The 24,649-nt window shown below is 40.8% G+C and overlaps 1 protein-coding gene across 4 annotated transcripts in view; it reads right to left on the reverse strand.

Moving 5' to 3' along the window:
- hdac4 (histone deacetylase 4) overlaps positions 1-24,649 on the reverse strand; it is a 181,775-nt gene that overhangs the window by 44,631 nt on the left and 112,495 nt on the right. For 3 of the 4 annotated variants that reach the window (XM_036139604.1, XM_036139605.1, XM_036139606.1), the window contains 7 exons: positions 23,476-23,505; positions 23,099-23,217; positions 10,105-10,233; positions 8,810-8,916; positions 5,516-5,635; positions 4,986-5,199; positions 2,973-3,181 (listed from right to left, as the gene is read on the reverse strand). In XM_036139604.1, coding sequence (XP_035995497.1) covers positions 2,973-3,181; positions 4,986-5,199; positions 5,516-5,635; positions 8,810-8,916; positions 10,105-10,233; positions 23,099-23,217; positions 23,476-23,505 — 928 coding nt within the window. The remainder of the gene's footprint in view (positions 1-2,972; positions 3,182-4,985; positions 5,200-5,515; positions 5,636-8,809; positions 8,917-10,104; positions 10,234-23,098; positions 23,218-23,475; positions 23,506-24,649) is intronic. The other variant, XM_012876174.3, reaches the window with a different exon arrangement.

The following is a 24,649-nucleotide window of genomic DNA, read 5'->3' on the forward strand; positions in this document are numbered from 1 at the left end:
ATAATATTACATTTCTCTATTGATCTATTACACTATTAATAATGTCTTATTACAGAGCTGTAATAGGCAGTTTCTCATTGTACTATTATGTACAATGAGAAAAAACATGAAAAATGTAAATAAAAACAAGGTCAGTAATTCTTCAAAAACTGGTATATGAAATGGGAGCCCAGTTAGTTTTAACTCCAAACTCTCGGCATCTATAGTACAATTATTGATACAATAACCTGAAGCATTGATAGTAAATATGTTATTACTTTTTCTTTTTTTCAGCCCATTAGTATTTTGCTCATCCTGCCGAGCCAGAGGGGATTTTGCCCACAGTCACTAGAGACACATCTTCCTTTTATGGGTGACATGAACTTTTGATGTGTGTGAATTATATCACAGCAGTAATTATCTCTTTAAGAACCAAAGCATAAACCCAAAGCGTAACATCCAGCACAAAGGCATACGCGTACCCAAAACAGACCAAAAGCAAACACTGCCTTAGCTGCTCTGGACTGCATTATGTGCAGATAGTTGAGGTTGGTGTCCAAATGAATGCCTGTCGTAAAAATCTAATTAACACTCATCTGTGTCAAGCCGTCACGCAGAATAAAGGAAGCGATCCCGTTTCACACAAGCACAGTAAAGTTTAAGTCTGCACTCAAATAAGCCATGATTACAGGTCCCGGTTTATGGATTTCTGCAAACTTCCCATCGTGAATTAAATCTTCAACACTTTAAGTGAAAAGCAATCAACAACAAAGTGGCCACGCAGGCTTAAAGCAATCCAAGCGCCTTCACCATAATGTAAACTGATTTAATCACACGAAGGACGGGATGTACAGACATCCTTTATGTGCCGGCATACTGGAGTTGACGAAGGATGTCCCATCAGAAGAGTTGCTTTAGTACAAACCCTCCTCTCCCTTAGTAAATATGTCCCGCTATGTCAGCATGTCTGATAGTGCCTCCTCCACGGCGCTGGCTGCTCTCCATTTGTGGCCCGCCACCAAGGTTGTTGCTTTGCTGCTTGACTAACATCTGGAGACTCGTACAGTGTCATCTGGAGTCCTGCCTTAGCACGCTTTACTTCCTCTGTGAGGCAGTATGAGAACGCCATCGCCATAACGAGCACCAAGACACTTCCTGACAAAGCCTGCAAGTCTCCTTTCCAGATTCTCATCTGTTGAGATGGGGGGCCTCAGTGAGTGCAGGGGGCCACAATACCCGAGGAGACAGACACCAGACCTTCATTCTTCTCAATGGGCCAAAGCCCGGCACTGATCACCTCCTGCAGATGCTGGACCAGGCTTTTATCTTTCATACTAGCCTCCAAGCCTGGTTCCCAGGCTGCTGAGACACTGTGGGTATGGAGTCGATTCCAGTGAAGAACAATAAGGTCAACCAGCACTGCCTTTAACAATGCACTGCAAAAACGGAACCAAAAATAAGTCAGATTGTCTTGAACTTAGTGTATTTGTCCTTGATTTGAGCGGGTAAATAAGATGATCTGCCAATGGAATGAGTATTTTGACCCCTAAAATGAGATAATTAGATATACTGCACTTGAAATAAGATGATTAAGATGAGTTGTTCCTATTTTAAGAGCATAAATGTTATTTGATTTGCAAATCATCTGATTTGCATGCTCAAATCAAGGACAAATAGACTAATTTTAAGAAAATTCAACTAATTTTTAGTTTTGTTTTTGCAGTAACACTGCTGGATTTGGTTTTAGATCAAGACCTCATGAGGACACATTATTCTAAACACGGTGCCTTGCAGAAGTATTCACACTCGAACGGTGCCACTATTTGTCGTGTAAAACCAAAATCTTTCCATTTGAAACATGAAAACAGTCCCTAATAGTAAAGAAGAGAGAATGCAATAAAATGCAGGTAAACCTACATACAACCCAGTGCCTTCAGAGGCGCCCTAATTAGTAAGCATCAGTAAAGTCCACCTGTGTTAGCTTGCTCTCAGTATAAATGCAGCTGTTCTGTGGAGAACTCAGGTTTGTTGGAGCATATAATGAACAGAGAGGATCATGAACCTCCAAAAAAACAGCAGAGAGGAAAGTTGTGGAGAAGTTTAAGGAAGGGTTGGGTTAGACATTAAAGTTTGCTGTCTTAAAGTCACCGTATGCAAACTTTAACCTTGCATAAAAAAAACAACCTTAAATTGCACTTGAGCATCACTTCAGTAGATTAAGCCTCCACAACCTGGAGTTTGGAAGCGGCGGCAACAAACGTGCAGCCAAGGAACACGAAGCAGCTGCCCTTGTTCCTTTGAGCAACCCCGAACGCACAGACGTCTCCTGTCGTGCTGCATCCTCCGATCACGGCTCACACAAGCCTCCACAGTGAGTCACGCTTCCTGTTTGAGCTTATATGGCGGCAGCTTCCTCCCCGTGCCCGGTTGCCGTGGCGACGAGGAGAAGCAGGGGGACGCAGGGGACGGACGGACGCGGAAAATAAGAAAAACAGACCGAAGACTCGCTGATTGACGGCTTGATTAGTTCGGCTTTTTGGAAGGCAGACGAGATTGAAAAGCACTTGAACTTCAAGCGCCGTTAAAAAGTAATTTCTCTGTAAACGTTGCTTCAGAGCAGCCGGAGTTTCTTTGAATGCAATCCATATGTGTGTCTGCACTGCAAAAACTGAACTAAAAATAAGTAAAATTTTCTTAAAATTTCGGTTTTTGTCCTTGATTTGAGCAGGTAAATAAGATGATTTGCCAATGGAATAAGATTTTTGCACTTAAAATAGGAAAAATTCATCTCCATCATCTTATTTCAAGTGCAGGATGTCTAATTACCTTATTTTAGGGGTCAAAATACTCATTCCATTGGCAGATAATCTTATTTACCTGCTCAAATCAAGGACAAAAACCCAAATTTTAAGAACATTTTACTTATTTTAAGGTCTGTTTTCACAGTGTGGCGCTTTTCTTCATACGAGGATCACATGGACATGGTGAGGTACCTTATTGATGATGTGCTGCTGCTGAAACAGCTGCTTGTGCTTCTCCAGGAACTGCTGGTGCTGCTGCTGCACCACCAGCTGCTGCAGGGCCTGCGCCTGTCCGCACGGCTGCTGGGGCAGGGGGGCCGACTGGGTCCTTCCCAGGGGACGGTGGCCCCGCACCAGCTTGGAGACGGTGGGAGATGGGAGGGGCAGGCCACCCAGTCCGACTGCGGCAAGCATGGAGAGGGTAGCAGAGCGTCAACACAGGTTTTCAGTGCAAACCGTTTCCAAATACTGAGCTGAATTGGATTTAAAACCAAACACACTTGAATTTAAATTGATATTTAAAAATGTTTTAAATCACCTCTGCAAAGTCAGGTTGTTTCGCTAATGACGCCACCTGTCAATTTTCTTTTTAAATACAGTTTTGATAAAAAGTTGTTTGAATAAAAGGGTTGATTTTGAATTTTTAGATAATTACCGATTTCAAATCAGTACGATTTCTATTTTATCCATATGTTCGTACACAGGCATCATAGGTATTTGTTGCCTTCTAGTAATTGTGAAGCAAACCCTATTCAAGAGTTTGGGAGAGATTTACAAGGTGTGGACTGGAGGTGGAGTCACATTTATGAACGCCACCACACAAACATCCAGCACCTGAGCTACAACTCTCCCCTTCCTTTAGTTAAACCCCACCTGACAAAACCAGCAGCTTCCTTCTTTGACCAAGATGGAAAAAAGGACTAAACTGTTGCTCAGTGGTCCCAAAGTGTTTTATAATTTTACAGATTATCCTGATTTTGCATTTCATTTGCATCAAAATTTCCAGTGAGTGAAGATTTGGGATTGATGCCGTCTACAGCTGCTGGTCCTGCGTTTTAGTCCACAGACAATAAAGCTTTGTACTGGGACATTTTTAGAAGACATCATGCTTCCCTCTGCTGACAAGATTAGAGAATCTATGGAGCAAAATCAAGAAGAAGATCCAAGAGAATCAATTGTGCAGACAGACGGAAGGCCGCTGCTAAAGCAACCTGGGCTCCAGCAGAGCAACAGGCTCCAGGCAACGGAGCGTTGATGCAGTAAATCCTGTAAAAGGCTTGAAAGCATACACTCCAGTGCAAAAGCATACTTTTTTTATATAGTTTTTTAATTATGTAAAACTTAAATTCTCAGGGAAACTGAATTCTGGGGTTTTTCGTACAGAGTACCGTATTTTTCGGACTATAAGACGCACTTAAAATTCTTACATTTTTCTCAAAAATATATTGCGCACCTTATATATGATCACCGTTGTGCTGACTGACTGATTTATGTGGTACAATGCGCTAAAAAATCTGTTAAAATATGTAACTTGTATGACTTTGGTTAGCAACAAAGCCGCTACGCTCAATGGATATTCGGAGCATTATGGTACACTGTCACTACCTGATAGGACCCGTGAGCTGTCTACAAGACTGCCTGACTGTAATGTCTAAACTAGAAGTGCATTCATGTAAGGCAGCCTGCAGCCGGAGTACATGTTAGCAAGAATAAACCTAGTAAGTTAATTCAATATAAAAGTTACGTTTATTTAGACTTTCTGTTAGAAACAGGGCGGTGTAGTCCAACGACTCTGTCCTCCTGACAGACGGATAGCTCTCCCTCTCAGTACAGAGTGGTGTTAAGGAGGAGCGATATTACACACTTTATGTGTGGACAAAGACACACAGACACGTTAATTCACAGTGCGCCTTATGGTCTGGATATTACGGTAAGATAAAATCATAAAAATTAAGATAAACTATTGAAAACTATCCCTCTGTGTGAACTGAATCTATAAAATATGAGTTTCACTTTTTTTTTAACCGCACAACTAAAATAAATTATGCTTTAAATGACTGTCTAATTTATTAAGATGCACCTTTAATTAGCATTTTACCCCAAACACCATTAAACAAGAAAAGACGGTCACGGGAAAAAAAAAAAATAGGATGGTTTTAAGACGAGGAACAGGAAGGCTTTGTGAGCATCGCAGTGACTGCTGACCCATCGAGCTGTGGCTCTGCTCCATTAGCACCATGTGCTGGAGGAGGGGGTTGTGACCAGCTGCGCCCCCTCCAGGCCCCTCCCTGTCCAACGCTGCGGAGGCCAAGTAGGACGGCAGGTGGGAGGTGGGCAGAAAAGCCGGGGTCAGTGGAATGCCCGGCTGCAGCGCTGGCAGTGCCAGATGACTCTCGCCGTCTTGGTGTCCCGATACCACCTACAAAGACGCAGAGACAGAGAGAGACGTGAAACGGAGAGGAAGAGAGGGAGGCAGACAGTCGGAGTGGGAGAACGGTCAAAAGTGAGACGTGGGCAGCGAGATGGAGAGAGATGGAAAGAGACGCTAATGCCAAAAGAATTTGATATACTGTACACCCACTAGCCAAAAATACAACTCAGAGACTGTTTCAGCGGCCATTATTTCAGCGACACACTCAATCGGTTTCCCGTCTTCCAAACACGCTTTTAGGTTATATCTGATGTTTTTTTCGGGACAGCACCGGCCAGTAACGTCATTCTGCTTGTATACTCACAGAGCTTGCAGGGCCCGGGGCGGGCAGTCCTAAGGTGATGTTGGGCAGAGACGGTGAGGTGTAGAGAGACAGCTGGCTGACTGAGCTCTCCCTGGAAGCCAGCCTCTGAATCAGAGAGGCCTGAACAAACACACACAGATAAACCTCATTACGTGTCATTTACATTCACTTATTTCTCCAGGGTAAAGAAACCAGAAAAAAAAAAAAAAAAAAAGAGGCGGTTATATTTTCGTCTTCCCTGACAGCCAAGTCCAGACACATGAAGACACACGTCTTCACACGGCGTCCAGAATAACGTTTAATTAAACCCTGAAAGGTCACTTTACGCTCGGCAAGGGCCTCCGTTACGTCTTAAAATACCAATCCTCTTTTAGAGGCATTTATACCATTTTTATGGTTAAATGTGATTCTACAGTAAGCTGATTTTGCTCCAGAGCAACATGAAGGTCTCTGCCAGAGTTGTTTTCTATACCTCTGAACAAAAATAATACAAAAATGATTTTAGGCAAAAAGGAAAGGCTGCTTCAGGAATGTCTTTGTATCATTCACCCGTTATTCCTGTTTTACCAAAAAAATACCGAAATAAGTCAGTTAGCTTCATTCAAAGAAAGGAAGAGTTTTTAAAGAACAATTTTGCATGTAGAATTTCAATAAGATAAGCTTTATCTTTTTTTTTTTTTGCCCCAAAAGGTAAAGTTATTTGTCTCTTTGGACTAAAACAGGCGGTTTGCTCCTAGTAAGGATGGAGAAGAGGTAAATACAGCACGTTTTTAGGAATTTGGACTAAACAGGTTAAATTGTAGCCTTGATTGTTTCAATTGAGGTTTTCCCAAATCCTAAAAAAGATCACAGATGAATTTTAAAATCCTTCTGCATTAACTGGCAAACTGGAACCATAGGAACAAGATGAAAATACAAGACTGTCCAGGACTTTACAACCAACATGTATGTAACAGAGAGGCCCAATTATGTAGCTAATGTTGGCTGCAAAAAGCAAAAAAAACAGAGGCGATGGTTTTTGTTAGCACATCTGACATTTGTTTATTTTTTTTCATTTGAGGCAGCTAGCTAAAGTAAAGCCATTTATACCAAGGCAGCCTTTTGAAACAGTGATTCATGCAGTTGTTACATCCAGGCTGGATTAGTGTAACTCACTTTTTCTTAGGGGTTAGCGATGCATCCATCAGGCTCCTGCAGGTTGTGGAAAATGCTGAGTACTCTTCACAGGTTGCCTGTATGTTTAAGGATCTTTTTTAAGGGTCTCTTGTTTGCTTTTAAATCCTTAATGGTCCCCTTTCTGAGCTGCTCCACTGTCAAACACCTGCCTGCTCCCTAAGGTCTGCCGACCAGCAGCTCCTTATTGTCCCTAAATCCAAACGGAAACTAAGAGGAGATCGTAACTTCGCTGCAGCGGCTCCAAAGTTGTGGAACATTCTTCCCTTGCATGTCAGGCAGGACTCCAGACTCAAAACACTAGTGTTGCACCGATGCCATTTTTTGTCCCCGATACGATACCCGATACCTGGCTGTGCAGTATTGGCCAATACCGATACCATCTGTTTAAAATTTATGTGTGTGTCTATATATGAAGAACTGCATACTACTTAGGGTAGTAGAACTTTTTATTGCCTACGTGGAATGGGTGACAAAAGTTGAATAAACTTTTGGCTCTCAAAGGCCAAAATACCGCAACATTCGTGAAATTATAACATGTATAATAGTAACGCAGCAATGAGACAGTAAAATTACATTAATAATTGAATAATCTCTTTTAAACCCTGAGTTTTGGCTCTCAAATACCAAAATATTGCAACTTTCATGAACTTATATAACATGTACAATACTAGTCGGGAGAGAGAAGGCTGCGTTCAAGTTACATACAAACATCAAAATGGTATCGGTGCCTATTTGTTGGTACTCGCCGATAACAATACCACCATTTTAGTGCTGGATCGGGGCCCCGTCCAATACTGGTATCGGTGCAACACTATAAAACACACCTCTATGCAGAAGCCTTTTGCACATCCTGAGAGGTTGACTCTATTTCTAATTAATTTTTAATTACTTTTAACTATGTTTACAGTTTTTAACCATCTTATTTGTCTATTTTAGCTTATCTGTGTTTTACGTCTGTTATTTTCAGTTGTATATGTACAGCTCTTTGTTGACTTTCATTATTATAAAGTGCTTTATAGATAAAGATGGTGATGTAACAGAAATGGACCGGGTCAGAATCTGAATAAATGACTCAGTTCTACTGGAACGAATGTGGTTGATCTGAACTGAACGTGAACCAAATTGGATTTTAGGTAATTTGATAAGATTTTGATCTGTTTAATGAAAAACTGATCCAAACCAGCCCATTTCCTCCCTACTGGCTCTTACATGTCATCGGCAGGTCAAAAATGGAAAAAATCTGAGTTCTCTTCTGTCATGTTTATTAACTGCAACTAAACTGAAAAGTCCCACATTCTGCCTAGCAACAAAAAGCAAGACTTCTGATGCAATTTTCTTTTACGCAGAGTAAAAATCAAATGTTTTGTTGCATAAATGGGATAGTTGACTCGTCTTATTTTCTGCTGGATAAAAAAAACAAAAAAAAAAACATACTCCAATGCTTTAAAGAAAACAAACGATGGTCTGACAAGAGACGCTAGTAATAAAAATTCACCCAAAAACTGGCTTCAGCTGCTGTGAATCACTGCAAAAAAAGGTCTGCGTTCATCTTTAAAGGGTAAAAGTGTCTTAAAAACATTAAGACAAAAAAAAAATTAAAAAAAATGCTAATTTGATGATTTTGAAAAAAAAATCTCAAAATACGAAGGATAAATCATAAGATATTTTTGTTCTGTTGACTAAAGGTTTTCATTTGTAGGTTCTAATTTTACAAACGCATGGAAAATAAAACACATCTGTAACCTTATTCTACACTGCAAAAAGGGAACTAAAGGTAAGTAGAATCTTCTTAAAATTAGTATATTATTCCTTGATTTGAGCAGCTAAATGACACCATTTGCCAATGGAATGAGTATTTTTACCCATAAAATAAGATAATTAGATATCCTGCACTTGAAATAAGATGATGGAGATGAGTTGTCCTTATTTTAAGTGCAAAGATCTTATTCTATTGGCAAATAGTCTTATTTACCTGCTGAAATCAAGCAGAAATGCACAAATTTCAAGAACATTTTACTTACCTTGAGTTCCCTTTTTACAGTGTAACCGTAGGTTACTCGGGTCACTATAACTATAGACTGCAGCGGCAGCGATGCGCGCGTGCAGCCATGCAGTTACCTCTCCGGGGCTGTTGGCGATGGGGACGCCGTTCTCACAGGGGATGTTACTGGAGCTGTTGTTGGGGGAGCTGGGCCCGGAGCCTGGCGCACTGTTGCATGCAGAGTCTGCAACGCAGCAGAGAAACTGGATGAGGAACAGGTTTGATACGCTGACAAGCAGCTTACTGCTGACTAATGAGTCTACCCTGAAACGATTGGACTTTTAGAAGCTAAACCCCAACTAGGATAAATGATTGTACGAATTGTTTAGAAGATGATTCAATTTAAAATAATATGTCACCGGATATCATGCTGATAGTCTGAATCTAATTACCGAGTTTCCCCGAGGACTGTCTGCTGAGATTGTTCAGCTTTAATAATGTTATCCCCGTTTAGTGATTTATCCGCATCACGTCACCACCTTAAGTCAACAAATAAAAATAAGGGACTTTATAATGACTACAGTGACATCATCCTAAAACGGGCAGATACAGCAAGTTTAGCATTTGTTACCTTAATGAAAAGTCGTATTCATAATATCCTCTATTATTACGTTTCAGGATTTTTAAGGCACTGGATCAGGATCCCGACTCAGGGATTTTTAAATGGTCCCTATTCCCAACTAAGCTCAACTCCAGGTTTGCCTTTTATCATTACCTTTCCATGTTTTATTAGCAGGGCCTGCATAAGGGCATGCATCTGTGCACAATATATCCTAGATCTAGCAAAACTGGGTTTTATCCAACAAGCCAAGGGTTTTCCACCTTTTACAGGGACATTCAGAATAAAAGCGAGACAGTATTGGCTGCTGCAGCTCCCCGTCATCTGATTGGCTGTGTGTGAAGCACCAGTCCTTAGATATCAGGGCTTTAAAAACAAAGTTCTACATTTATTTAGCATGATAACTCATTTTCCTGCATGTTTCATCTTTGGATGACTAAACGTAGCAGTGAAATATGATCTGAATGATCAATTATTGTCATGATACAAAGGTTGTCATTAGTTTAGCATTTTCTAAGGTTAAAAACATCAGCAGGAGTAAGGCGTGAGTTCATTGACTATCTGTATATTTTGAGAGATTTATATCTTTTAAAAGACGACTAATAAAGTGGTGCATGTTTTAGGCGATGTGTATAGGAGTTATAGGAGCTTTCTTGGCTCTCCAATATAAAACAAACTTGTTCTTATGCTTTAAAGAAGAAGCGCATGTTGATTCATGGAAGCTTTAAGCGTTTTGGTTTGTCTTAACCCCACTTAAGCTTATTCAGCGTACTTGTTTTTTTTATCTCTCAATGTCTGAGGACGCGCTCTCACCAGCTATGTCGAGGGATCTCTTCTTGGCTGTAGTGATCGGCCCATCTTTCCTGCGCAGCAGAGGGCTGCTGCGGCGCTCCGTCACTTTCTGCTTCAGCCACGAACGCCGCTTCAGGTTGGGCTCAGATGCTGATGAGGTACAAATGAGACAATACTAAGTGGAGCAGTAAAATCCTAGATAAAAACTGTCAAAACTGAAAAGTTTTACATATTAGGAGATCATAAAAAAGACACGTTTCTTAGCAGGCTATACGATTATTTAAATGTAATGTCAACTGCACAAATCGCAACAACCCAAATGAATATTTATGAGGCAAAATGGGTAACCAGACGTCTGTCCATCTGTCTTCGACAATGTTGCTTCAGTTCATTGAGGTTTGCAGACGAGCTCCCTGAAAACGTCCCACCAAATCATTTCATTTTCACACCAAGGTTTAGACTTTGACTAGGCCATTGTAACACGACTGATTTAGTTATTCAGATGCGTTTTCGCTGCTGTAGTTGTGATCGATTGTTAGTTTCTCTGCTGTGGAACAGATGGCTTTACATTTACTCACTGTAGAAAACTCTGGTATGGTTATGAGCTCGAGCTTTAATGCCTGTAAGGTGCTTCAGTCCTGTGGCTACAAAACCAGTCCAGATCGTCACGATTCCACCACTTTGGCTGCTTTAAAGCCACAAATCTCTATTTTGTATCTGTCCAAAAGAAACCAGCTGCAGAAATCCTTTGCTGGATTCAGTTTTAACGTGTTTTTCTAATACCCAACAATGCTTTTTATTTTGTCGCTTCTATTAACTTTGTAATAAAAGGCATTTGACATCCGTGTATCAGAAGATTTGTGCATATTGTTTTCCATTTGTGGGTGACCTTTCTCTTTGTACAATGGTGAATATGAAATAGTTTGATCCTACGAACCTTCCTGTGTTGAAGTGTTGAAGGAGAGTGAGTAATGATGTCTGTCCTGCAGTCGTTCTAACAACTTGTAAGCTTCAAAGCAGCGCTCATTGCCAACACTTCAGCTTTTGCCTCACTTGCTAAGGATCAATTAATCGGGTGCGTTTGATTAGCCTGACTTGGCTTCTACTCCCCCGCCCCAAACACAAATGCAGCAACACTTCCTACTTTTTACGCACAGGGTTTGCATTTTGGTTTCACTTCTGTTAGATTCAAAGAATTTCAAAAACTGGTATGACCGGAAATTTCTTATTGTCCAAATATGTCCAACCTTAAAATGGAAACAGGGGATATTCTTTACAACTGAACTCTAAATGCATTATCCACAGTTATGTGAAAACTGGACACCCTTATTAAATATTAGACATCACATATTTATGTCTAATCCAAATGTTTATATCCCAAAACGTTTTTTAACAAAATTATCCTTGTTTTACTCATTGAACAAAGGATAAATAAAAATGTTTTCCTGCACTACAAAAACGTAACTAAAGTAAGTACAATTTTCTTGAAATAAGTGCATTTGTCCTTGATTTGAGCAGCAAGTTTAAATAGTTTGCCAATGGAATACGATTTTTCCACTTAAAATAGGAATAAACCATCTAGTTTCAAGTGGCAGTATAACTATCTTACTATGGGGGTCAAAATACTTATTTACCTGCTTAAATCAAGGATAAATACACTAATTTCTAGAAAGTTTTACAAACTTATTTCCCTTTTTGCAGTGTGTTACTTGTTTAGATGTAATAAGTTCAGTGGGAGGCTCTTTTCAGCGCTCTACATGTCTCTGACGTCAATCTGAAGAACGTTTGAACCCCTCCTCCCGTTCGGCATTGAGTTTTTATGTTCAGGTACAGACAGTTTCAATTCACCCCACAGCATCTCAAAACGATAAAGATCTGGGCTTTGACTCCATTCCAGGACTTTTCTTCCGTTTTTATTGGTTATTTACATTACCTGAAGTCATCTGTGCAGCTCAAATAGATATAAAAACATGTTAGAAAAACATGCAGGCTATGAAAAAGGTGAGCGTTTGTTTTTCTATGGCTGTACCTGTCGCTACACGTTACAATGAGACGCGGGCGAGTCACGTCGATGAAGTTGATTTATTTCCATCTCGGGCTGATTCTAAAAATATGTACGCGTTGCAAACAGCCCTTAAAAGCCTTAAGAACCAGACCTTTCTGATCTCGTTGGCCTGCTGCTCAGATTTATTGTAGACTGCAGGGCTGCACAAGCGGGAGCTTGTTTGTTAGCATCTATTGGTGCTAATGAGCTTGTCCCTATAGGCCATGGAGTATGTGCCGGCCAACAGATTCAGAAGCAGAGGTTAACCATCTTCGTGTAACAGTGGGAGGCACGGCAACAATAGAGGAAGCAGCCAATTGGCAGCTTTCTTGACCCTGCGCTTAATGATGCCACCTTCATGCTTTGCTAATGAACGCTGCTAGTTTCCAGCCACTTACAACTTGAAAGAAAAAACAACAACAAGGCTTTCACAAAATGACTAGAAAAGCTGAGGTCTAAACCTGCAAAGCGTCGATGATTCCTTGCGGCAGGCGCGAGGTGCACACGCAGGGCAGGAGAGGTAAGCGCGGGGCAAAGTCTGGGCGCCGTGTCATGGACAGGGCAAGGCCTTTTCGGGACAAACTCTGCTTTGGTTTCTCTCTGCCAGACAATGCCAAACACTAGCAGCTTCATCCCCTCCTCCACGGGCTTCCCCTCACCCGGTTAAAGCTGGAGGGCTGACCCGCGGCTGACCCAATGCTCGTCCCATGACCTCGTATCAAGCAGACTCTGCTACGTTCATTAGCCTCAGAGCAGGAGGTGGGGCATTTTGGTACAACCAAGTGGAAGCAATTGATTCTTTGTGTACAGTAGTGATTTATTCAGCATTACGAGATTTATTCTGGGTCATTACAAACGAAGAGAAGCACCAAAGTTTTTATGTACTTCAAAAGAAGTGCAAAGCTCTCATTATACATAGGAGGGGATGGGAAAAGCTATTGTGAATCCATCATGTCGAAGTGCTTTTTCAAACACACACCAAGTTTTAAGGAGAACAATGCCGCTGAACTTGTGAAACTCAATTAATATTTAAAAAAAAAAACGGGCTTCCTGATAAGTGCCGTGCACACCTCGTGTCTTTGTTAGGAGGGCTGGGGTCAGTCAGGGTAAAACGCTACGCATTAGTAGCTTTGGGCCCGACTGTGGGAGACCACGAGAAAAGCTCAACTCCACATTAAGGTCCGTCTTAAGCCGCTGAATGTTAAATTCAGTGGGGTATCTCATAAACAAGCAGACCTCAAAGATTATTACTAATTAGAAAGAATAAATGAAGGTCTTTTTTTTTACTTTATAATAAGCGCATAAGCACCAAAGCATACAAAAATACAATCAATCTCCAGCAGAAAGCAGGCACAACATGTAATCAGAACCGACTTTAAGATGTTTTTGGCTGTTGTATAACCCAGATGTCTTTAATTATTTGATCACCTAATTTATAACAGATGCTTTCTAAAGTGAATTTCATTACTGTACTGGAAATGCTTTGTATACTCTCTGAGATTTTAAATATAACATCATTAAAACACCCATCTGCTCTTCATCAGGTCTTTAAATTAGATTAATAAAACTTCAGATAAATATCATCATTGTGTCAACATTTGTTTGAGCCAACATTACAAAGCAGCGTGTAAGACAACAGTAGACTCGTAATTTGAAGACTTCTACAATCAGCTTTAGGAGCTCTGAAGTAATCATCTCCTGAGCTCTTTGGTTTCCAACAGAAGTGGCGGTTCTGGATGTGGACTGTAGGGCTGCAACCCCAGGGCGGCAGCTTTTAAAGGGGCGACATAGTTGCTTGGAAAAAAAAAAGTTACTTTTTTAGCCTCAAACCGTTCTCTATTGCTTATTCTGCTTTTAAGTCAATTAGGGTTGGTTGACAGTAGGAAAATAGTTCTACACCACGTGGCTGGCTAAAGACACAGAAGTTGGTATCTAACTCAAAATTCCTATTTGTCGGCAAATGTAAAAGCCATTTCATAAGAGATTTATTAAGGAATCTGGTCTGCGTTTGGTCTACTTCAAATGAAAAAATACTGCAAATTGTTGTGCACCAGCAGTGCTGAGGTCCAGTCTTTGAGAGCTTCTATTCTGCAGCTTTTTGGTTCATCTCAACTTTAAATGGGTAAATTCCCTCATCAGCATTCGGTCAATCAGGTCTGCAGAGGCCTGGTAACGAAGGTTCATTCGATTCAGGTATGTTGCATCTAAAAGTTGCCTGATAGCTTTCAAGGACTGGACCTGGGCACCCCTGTTCTACACCAAATGAAACTGAAATGATGAAACCTAATTATTACATTTGAGAAAAAGAAGCCTTTTTATGGATAGACTGGTAAACCCATAGCAAATATTCTGGGTGCAGAAGGAGGGATTTGCCCAAAGTGGCCTACAAGTAATAGCCGTTACTGTCCTACAACATCTAGAAGACATTTTCTTCATCTTTATCTTTACTGAGGTTTGTTTAAGCTGATGGAAATTCTTTATCAGACTGTGGTCCAATGCGACACACCCACAACTCTGCAGCCATTCTGTTGTAGAACTGCGTGTGTATTTTGGATCATTGTTCTGCTGATAACCCGGTTTGGATCAAACATTAGTGGTCGGACAGATGACCCTGCATCCAACTGGACAATACTTGGACACACGCTGGAGTTCTGGTTCGACTCGATGACAGTACAGTCCCCAGGTTACGTGATTGCCCAACCGTTGATATGAGGTGTCTGTGCTGAATTATAATGGAAATTAGGGCCAGGCATCTCCACTTCAGTCCCCTCTGTGCAAATAAATTATTCTAGAAAGCTTGTGTTTTGTTCTGATGTAACTTTATGAAGCGAAGTCTTGTTGCCGTCTACATTTTTAGAGAGAAGAAGCTGACATCCCTTCTAAACAGGTTAGACTACCTGTCCAGTCTTTTTCAAGCTGTCCGGTTATGAACTTCACATTCGACACGCTCACTGAGGCCTGACAGGTTTCTATCTTCTGACTGACTTCCATCTCTTTTTTTAAGACTTGAATAGTCTGACCTTAAGATGAACCAGCCAAAACTTTATCCAGGAAAGATTTGCAACAGCTAACTGCTCCCTTTGTGAATAATCCTTTATCACTGCTAAGGACCGACTGCAAATAGTTTGCAAATGGCCTTATAAACATTTCCAGATTGATGGGCGGCCACAAACGCTTCTAGAACATTGCTGAATTCCTCGCCGGCATTTTATTGACACGCAACTTGAATGCTCCAGATGAGCAAACTGCCAAAACGTTTCCTTTCACCCAGGTGGCCGCATTCGAAGATCACTTATCAGCTGATCGGGAACAACTGCATGGAAACATCTGTTTGTGACTTAATATCTTCGTGAGGGAAGCCCGAGTTTTTCACAAACCTCCTGCATTTTGTTAACTTTTAAAACAATAAAACCATTTGATATCCTTCCCCTTACTGCTTTGCAAGGAATCTGTTTCCATATTTATTATATTAATACTACTAATGGCCAATAATAAAAATATAACTTTGCATCATTACTTTAATTTATTTGTAAACCAATCAACTAAAAATAAAAAAAGAAACCATCAGCGTTAAAGAAGAATATGGAGTGGAAGGAGAAGTCATGGGTTTCCATAGATAGGAAACTTTTTGACCGATCTGTGTAATCTGATTAAATTTGACTTTGTAGAGTGCCTTGAGATGACGTGTATCGTGAATTGGAGCTATATAAATAAAATAAAATTGAATTGTATTAAAGTAGGAGGCTAAGCGAAGGAGAGTGAAGGAGACAGACATGGCGGCGTGGGTTTGGAGGGCAGCGGTCACTGTGGGGTGTTCACCTCAGGACGGAGTGACTTTGAAGGGTGTTAATGCCGACTGGGCAGAAGCGCGACAGTTTGCACACGTGCAAACGCGCTCGCTGCAGAGAGCCCAGTCTGCCTTTACTGCTGATGCTGGCATTTCTCTGCAGACCCCCCCCCCCTCCCCTCCACCTCTTCACCTCCTTCTATGCCCTCCTTTCTCTCACTTCCTCTAAATTCCCACTTCTCTCTTTTATTCTGGAATTAGTTCCTCTCCCCTTCATTGTTGAGCCTTTATGGGCACTTTGTGAGCAACCGTTGGCAAGGGCGGGCGTAGCGCTTCATTACAGCAAAGGTCACCGTCCTACTTTGCAACATTTATGACCCAGAATAAGTAGGATTTTGAAACTTTATTTCCTCTTCCTCTGTGGTCCCGATGCTGTGATGGTTGAAGGGGCAGATAAAGCAAGGAGGAGCCCAGAAAGCTCTCAGAGCCGAATTCAATTTATGTTTTTTTATTAATGCTCAAAATGAAAAAGAAAAAAAAAAACGTGAGGATTTTATCCTTACACTTCAATAAGCCATTAAGAGGATATGACATTTAGATGAAATGTCTGTTAAAGTACGAATTAATGTTTCAGCAGGAAACTAATGATGTAACTTTGATAGAAAGCATATCGATCAGCTGATTGACAGGCGGGAGCCCCGCGCTCCTCTGAGCCGCGCCGGGGAAAGCCGCGCTGCTCTGCCAATAAATGGGAGGCAGGGAGATTTACTGTACGGCAATCAATAGGCTTATTTGCTCCAACTCATCAGCAGAACTTCCGAGAAACATCATACATGCGAGATGCATTAGATAAGTGGACGAGTGGCAGAGAAGCAGGAAGAAAGGCGGGCAGCGCCACGGAGGAGTTTGTCTTATTTGGGCGTTTTGTTCAGAATGTAAATATTGTTTTAAATTAAGAGGATTACTGTAAAAGATGAGGGGTAGGATTAGCAGTGGTCTGTCCCAAGAGCGGACCAATTACCGCTAACGAGCCGCCCTCCTGGAGACACAGGAGGGTCAAAACAGCAGCCAGAGATTGGTGGAAGGTGAAGATGTTTATATTAGAACCAAGTCCTAATTCTAATATTTCTATTCAGCTATAAAAAAAAACAGAACTAATTTCATTCAAACAGCAAATGATTTACTGCACTTTGCAATAGTATTAAATAAAGTTTGTGACGTTACAACAAAAACATTTTATGGAGATTTTATTTGATAAAATGAACACAGCGTAGAGCATAAAGAGAAGTGGAAAGAAAATGATCCGTGGCTTCCCAAATATATTACAATTAAAAGTCAGCAAAGTGTGCCATGCATTTGCATTTATTCCATGGTTTAATCATTTCTGTTGCAACTAAAGATGCTAGTCTTTCAGGGGTTTTGTCTCTACCACCTTTGCACACCTTACCAGACTTTTCAGATTTGTGAAATTTGGTTTTTCCTACTTTATATGCTACTTTGTGTTGGTCTATCTCATACAATCCCAATTAAATTCTGCGATACTTGTGGACGTAAAGTACAGCCACAGTGTACGTGTAATATTTTCCTTTACACTGCACAGTTCAGGACATTAGTTCCTGGGTTTTGCATTGAATAAAAGGTTCTCATTACCTTTATTACAGCACTTTGAATTATCTTGTTACAGAAAACAACTAAACTTGTCATGCCTTTATTACCTCATGTGTTTCTTTCTGTTCCTGCAGCTTCGAGGGGAGTTTGTACTTGTACCATAAAGTCCAAACCCGCAGCTGCCATCAGATTTAGGTTGCAGGGTTCTTAAGTCTTCGCCAAATGTCAGATTCAATCACTTTCAGTCATTTTTAACTAGATTTTTATTTTTTTAGGCAGTTTACTGCTGTAGCAAATGCATGTTCTTTCCTGTTTAGGTAAAAACCCTAAAAATGACAGTTTCATTGCATGAAATCACATGGTAATTTGGTATAAAGCACCAAAATTATGTTTATACCCAAACACACAAGAAATGCATTTTTTAGACCTGATCCCAGGGTTTCAAATCTTCCTAAACAAAAAAAACACAAAACTATAATTTTAATTTCCAGCAAATAAAGCTGCATGTGGTTCTACTTTGAGCTGGAGTTGTGAATAAAAAGTTGAACACGGTTAACCCACCACATGCCAAGTAGGTTTTCTATATTCATAGCCCAATATCTTAGCAAAGCAGAGTTCAGAAAGTGTGATTCGTCTGACTTTCATCCACACAGGAAGAAACCTTTTGGAGTTTGGCCAGGGACAGTAACTCGGATTTCACCGTGTTTGTTTGGCGGCACAAAAACATATGGAGGGTGTGTAAACTGAAGTCTAAAACCTGTCATTAGCAGACAAGCCGTTATATCCCCTGAGGCACAGCCACCCATGTAAAGCTGTACACGTCTGAATGAGCCAGGCTTCACTCTTCAGGGATTCTTTACTGATTCAGGTTGGAGATTTGCCGTTTAGGTTCATGTTCCTGTTCCAGACCCACTTTGGGCTGATCTTCCATGGTCAAACTCATGGCCTTACATCTGACAATAAGTTATTTTCATATACAGAAGAGGTTTGGACATTCAGCCGAGCGGATGAAGTGTCACTGAACTAGATGTCCACACCTGACATTACAGCGGTCAAGATGCTAAATGTCACATAGTATGTTGGCAGAACACACGAGAGAGACAGAAAAGTCATAAAAATATAGATTTATCGTAACCAATAAAGTAATTGCTGTATTTACCAGTAACATTGCCATCATGTGATTTTCTAACAACATACAGCCCTCTGTAGTGCCGTGTGTTAAAGCCAAACATCTCAACTTTGATCCCGTCTGTTCCAAGCAAAAAAATTACATTTACTTCAATACATCGTTGAACACAATGTACTTTTAAGAGTGGTTTTACCACATTGTACTTTTGACTTTTACTTGAGTATTAAAAATATCACTACTCTACCCTCCGTGAGTAACTTCACTGAATAAAGAACTGACTTTTTTTTTTTTTACTAAAAATGCACCAGAGACACCTAAAGTTTATGGTAAAGTGAAACTTCTTGTTTGTACACAAGCTTTGTTATTTTAAGCTTATTTTCTATCTGCTGAGCTCTTTCAGCCATTTGGAGGTCAAGTGAACATGCAGTAAACAGTAGATATGGTTAACGGAAGTACTTTGCATGCTTCTAACCGAGTAGTTAATGTACATACAGTAAGTGCTGGTTTCACACGTTTTGTTGTTAAAAGGTGATTTACATAAGTGTTCCATCGGCCTATATTTATTATTTTGTATTAATTTCATTTTTCCATATTTTCTCAATTTTTTAAAGGTTAAATCAAATCTCAGATTAGTTAGGCCTTCTTTCTGAATACCTTTTACACTTACATCAGTAATTTCTTGGTTGACCATTTTTTACTTTTACCTGAGTAAGAATATGTTGAAGTAGTGCTACTTTTACTTGAGTACGATTACTGGCTACCTCACCCACCTCTGGTACAGAGGACACTGATTCAAAAGTCGTATTTATCCAGAATCAAGTTAGCAAACTTGAGCTTTGCTGGCCCTTTTATGAGTTTTAGCATTTAACCTGCTAACTGAAGCCTCAGTTGGACCTCAGTGCAGCATTTGATACTGTCGATTACTCCATTCTGTTAGAACGCCTGGAGAACTGGGTCGGCCTCTCTGGTACAGCACTCCACTGGTTTAAATCCTACTTAAAGGACAGGGACTTTTTTGTATCAGTAGGTAACTTTACATCAGAGTTTACAAAAAAAATCCCATTTGGGGTTCCCCAAGGGTCCATTCTAGATCCCTTCCTCTTCAATATCTACATGCTCCCTCTTGCTTAGATAATAAAAAACAACAACATCAGCTACCATAACTATGCAGACGACACACAGCTTTACATCACCATGTCACCAGGTGACTATGAACCAGTTCAGGCACTGAATAAATGCCTAGAAGAAATCAATGCCTGGATGTGCCAAAATTTTCTTTAATTGAATAAAAACAAAACAGAAGTAATAATATTTGGACCAATAGAGGAGAGATCAAAAGTTAGCACACAGCTTCAGTCGCTTCAGCTAAAAACCACCAATCAGGCCCGAAATCTGGGAGTAGTGATTGACTCAGACCTGAACCTTCAAAAACATCTAAAGACAATTACAAGGTCAGCTTTCTATCACTTGAAGAACATTTCCAGGATTAAAGGACTGATGTCTCAGCAGGATCTGGAAAAACTAATCCATGTGTTTATATTTAGTAGAATTGATCACTCCAACGGTGTTTTCACAGGTCTGCCTAAAAAGTGGATCAGACGGCTTCAGCTGATCCAGAACGCTGCTGCCCGCGTCCTCACTAAGACTAAGAAAGTAGAGCACATCACCCCAGTTCTAAAGTCCTTACACTGGCTCCCTGTATCTCAGAGAATAGACTTTAAAATACTTCTGTTAGTCTATAAATCCCTAAATGGCTTAGCACCTAAATACATCACAGACTTGTTATCAGCGTATCAACCCTCCAGACCACTCAGGTCTTCTGGCTCCAGCCTACTCTGCATACCTAGAACCAGAACTAAACATGGAGAAGCAGCATTTGGTTCCTATGCTCCACTTATCTGGAACAAACTTCCAGAAAACTGTTAAAGTGCTGAAAGCCTGAGTTCCTTTAAATCAAGATTAAAAACACATTTATTTAGGATTGCCTTCATCTGTTCTAGTTAAACAGTTTTACTGAAACATCATTAGCTCAACTTTGTAGTCCAACTGTTTTTAATATTTGCTTTTAGTTTCTATTTTCCCATGTTTTACTTTGTTTCTACATTTTACTCCAACTTGCCTTTATTATTTTTTTTTATTTCCCTATACTTTAATCATGTAAAGCACTTTGCATTGTCTTTCTACTGAAGTGTGCTATACAAATTAATTTGCCTTGCCCTCGTAACCATTGCCAGACTGATGGGTAGCAGCAGTTGCTGCTGCAGGTCATTGCAGACGTCTTTTCATCTTGCCATTGTGCTAACACACACTTAAATCCCAAAGAGCTATAAGCCTCTAAAGCTATAAAACTAAAAGCTATAGAAACAGCAACATTTCTCTTCTTTCCATTTAGGCTTTATTAGTTTTTAAATACCTAACGACACGGTAGAATCTGTTGAGTCTTTTTGCACAAAGGTGTAAAGACCATAGAATTTTAGAAAGTTCTCATACATAAAAGCCCGGTGTCAAAAGAGGATATGTTTAAAGCACTTGAAATAAGTATTTTTTAAGATTTATAAACACCAAACAGAATAATGTCAAGCTTCATAAGGTTTTCCAACACGAGACGGTCTGAAACCCTTTAGAGATCATAAGAGGCTGGGTGTCGATTAAGAACAAAAAAACAGGATAAATTGTACTAATCTGAGAATGTTTAGGTTTACAGCCAGAGCAAAAGTTAAATAGTTAAATAGCAATGACAAATTATGCAGCTACTGCACCCACTGGTGAACATAAAGAACAGTCCAGTCTTAAATGATATTAGTGCTCACTTCAAAGTGTGGAATGGTGACGTGGGTGTGTAATAATGTATGAGAAGCAGGAGGAAGGTCAGCATGACAAGCATGCCTCTGTAATGAAGGCCTTGCAGACTTCCTGTCACAGCATTAAAAGTGGCCCTCTGTGCACAGAGAGTCATTATGACAAAGCCCTGCTGTAATAAACTGTGTGCATCATCTCGCTGCACAGACGCAGAGCGTTCAATGCACATTTACAGTGTGCACAGATAAAAGAGCAACTCTGGGGGAAAAAACGTCATCCGTGACGTGAGGAGTGCACAATCGTGTCGCGTGCTGTCACTCACTTCCTCTTCGAGATGATTTATATCTCTGTAGGCCAGCCTAAAACCATCAGAGTCTGCTAACTATTTACACAGTAGTCTCCAACGGCCGGCTATAAACGGACACAAATCAGAAGCACGTTTCTACCCACGGCTTCATTTCCGTCAACTTTTATGTATCGGACTTCCTCCTGGATCCGGGAGGAATCATGGCACCTGTGTTCTGATCGTGTTTCAGGAGCAACATTCCTGAAAAGTCTAAACTCTGAGGTTTCCCTCTCATGATCTCAGCAGGTGGGCCACAGAGCAGAACACACCGGGTCCGGCCTCCGGTGGTGAAAGCAGACAGCTGTACAGCCAAAGCAGCTGCTAACGCTAACCGGCTAACCGCAGCTCGGCGGGCCCTTAGTTCCAGCAGGTGGACGGAGTCGGCGAGTCCAAAAAAGCAAGACAGATTGTTCTGTTCTGGCTTTTATGGCACGGCGGTGGGCACGAACCGTTTTGTTCAACAGAACGATGATTGTGACGCAGCGTCAGTCGATGCACCTTGAAAAAGTTTTTAATAAAATCCGGTGTAACCAACCGCCTTCAGGAGTCACCTAATTAGCAAATGTCCACCAAAAGTGACAAAACCGGAGAGGAGAGCATTAATCGGAGAAGCATCTGGAGGAGCTGCAGAGAGCAACGGCTCAGGTGGGAGAAGCTGTCGACAGAATGACTTTTAGTCGTGCACTACGCACATCTGGCTTATAAGGAAGACTGTCGAGAAGAAAGACATTTATCCGTTGGGACAGGGAGGCTGGTCTCAGCTGATGGGAGCACGGAGGCAGATAAACAGATAAATGCAGGAGAATCCATGAAAGGAACCTGTTAGAGGAGGCAAACGACTTAACCCTGGGGTGGAAGTTCCCGTTTCATCAGTACAACGGCCCTAAAAATACACCCACAGCTGCAATGGCGAGGTTTAGGATAAGATTATTATTCTTTATTCCAGTCTTTATGCTAAGACCTGTGGAAGCTTGCAATCAACCAAAAACATATTTATTTTTTTGCATCAGTGCTTCAGAGACACTTTTTGAACGGTCTCGATGTTTCTACCTTTCCAATTCAGAGCAGCGCTTTTTTTTTATCTTCCCTCAGCCTTCATTTATATTCAAATGGTTCAAAGAGGTCATAAAATACATTTTTGATATTTCTGGCTAGGAATATTTCAGACATTCTCATTAAGCCTCCTGCAGCTGACTCACGGTTTTCAGCTTTGGGTCATAATAAGCCAATTTCCTGCATGCACGCAAAACGAAAAGTAAAAAAAAAACAACAACAAAAAAACCAAAGCTCTGATTTCTTTACCTGTTTTCCGCAGAGGAAAGTCGTCCTTTGAGTCGAACGCTCCCAGCATCGGATGAGTGTACGCCGACAGCGTCGTTTGAGGGGGGGAGCTCTGGTCCAAAGAGCTATGCTGAGTTTTTCTGCAAGAAATAAAAAAATTATATTAGTCATAACCTACAGCATATTTTCCAACATGACTACTTATTTTCGTACTATAACCATCGCACCTAGATCATGCACACACACCTACACATACAAGAAAGTCAAAAAATAACAGCTTCTAGCTCCTCTTTCAAGGCCAGTAATTTTAAAGACACAGGAGACTATGAGCAGCTAAGGGGAGGGGGGGGGGGTGAAAAAGAAGAAGAGACAAAAGAAAGAAAGAGGGACTAATTCACCTTAAGTGAAGCTTCAGTTTCCTGACTCGGCTGTATGAGAGAGGTGCAGGATGGGGGAAGAGATGAAGAGAGGACACACCAGAAAATGAGGAGAATCCCGACAGGGTGGAAAAAAAAGCAGAACTCTATTAAACTAATGATGTAGAAGCACTCATATCGCCTGCCTGGGCAAAATCTTTCACTCTTTAAAGCCTCTTTAAAGTGCAAAGGAGACACGGTAGCTTCTCTTTCTAGCTGCCCACTTCAAACGTTCGCCTCAGACAGAGCCGGCTGCCAGTCACCACCGACCGGCGTGAAGAAAAGGCGCAGACAGTTCAGCGTTTCTGCCGTCGTTTAAACCCGGAGACTAACGATGATGTTGGCAATTTTGATGTGCACACAAAAGCACGCCGCTGACAGGCGCCTACACAACGGGGGCTCGGAGCGCCGCGCCGCTCGCCGTGTTTGCAAAGCCGTGAAGATGAGAGACTTTTAAGCTTTGTCATCAGCAGATTTTACGTTTGATATTTCTCCCCAATGTGGGACTTTTTGCCCACTCAAATGAAACGTGATGACTCAGACTGAAGTCTTTGATAAGAAAAAGTTGCGTGATTTGACAGATTTTCCGAACGCTTTGAAGCTTCAAGGAAATATATTTTGGTATAAAATTGGTCTTTATTTTCTAGTTTTAGCAGCTAAAACACACAGTTGATCATAGGCAGGTAAGAATAAACATGAAAGTTTTAGATCCATTGCTTTTTCTTTAAGTTTTAAATATAGATAAGTATTTTATTGATGTTAAACCTCAACATAAGTAAACACATTTGTTCCTACGCTGCAAAATGTACCATGGCAACTGTTTCCATCAGAGCTTTATCATACATACAGTCCTTTATAATTATAACTTTTACCTTATAAAAGAAATAGCCAACTATTTTTGGAAAAAAAAATCTGACAGATTTGTGGAATTTGAGAAATTAAATATTCTTTCCTTGAACAGAGACGGCACAGTTTTTCAGAGCTGATGGAAATATGGACTTAATTACTGGACAGGGCAGCTAAAGACGTGAGGCTGGTGCAGCTAAAAGTCTCAAGTCCAGACAATTTACTTTAGAATCTGTGACAAGACTCTAAAGTCGATGTTCTTAGACACACCGCATCCCATCTGACTGAGCTTGAGCTATTTTACAAAAAG

This window comes from Fundulus heteroclitus, chromosome 7, assembly GCF_011125445.2.
Source record: "Fundulus heteroclitus isolate FHET01 chromosome 7, MU-UCD_Fhet_4.1, whole genome shotgun sequence".
Taxonomy (NCBI): Eukaryota; Metazoa; Chordata; class Actinopteri; order Cyprinodontiformes; family Fundulidae; genus Fundulus; species Fundulus heteroclitus.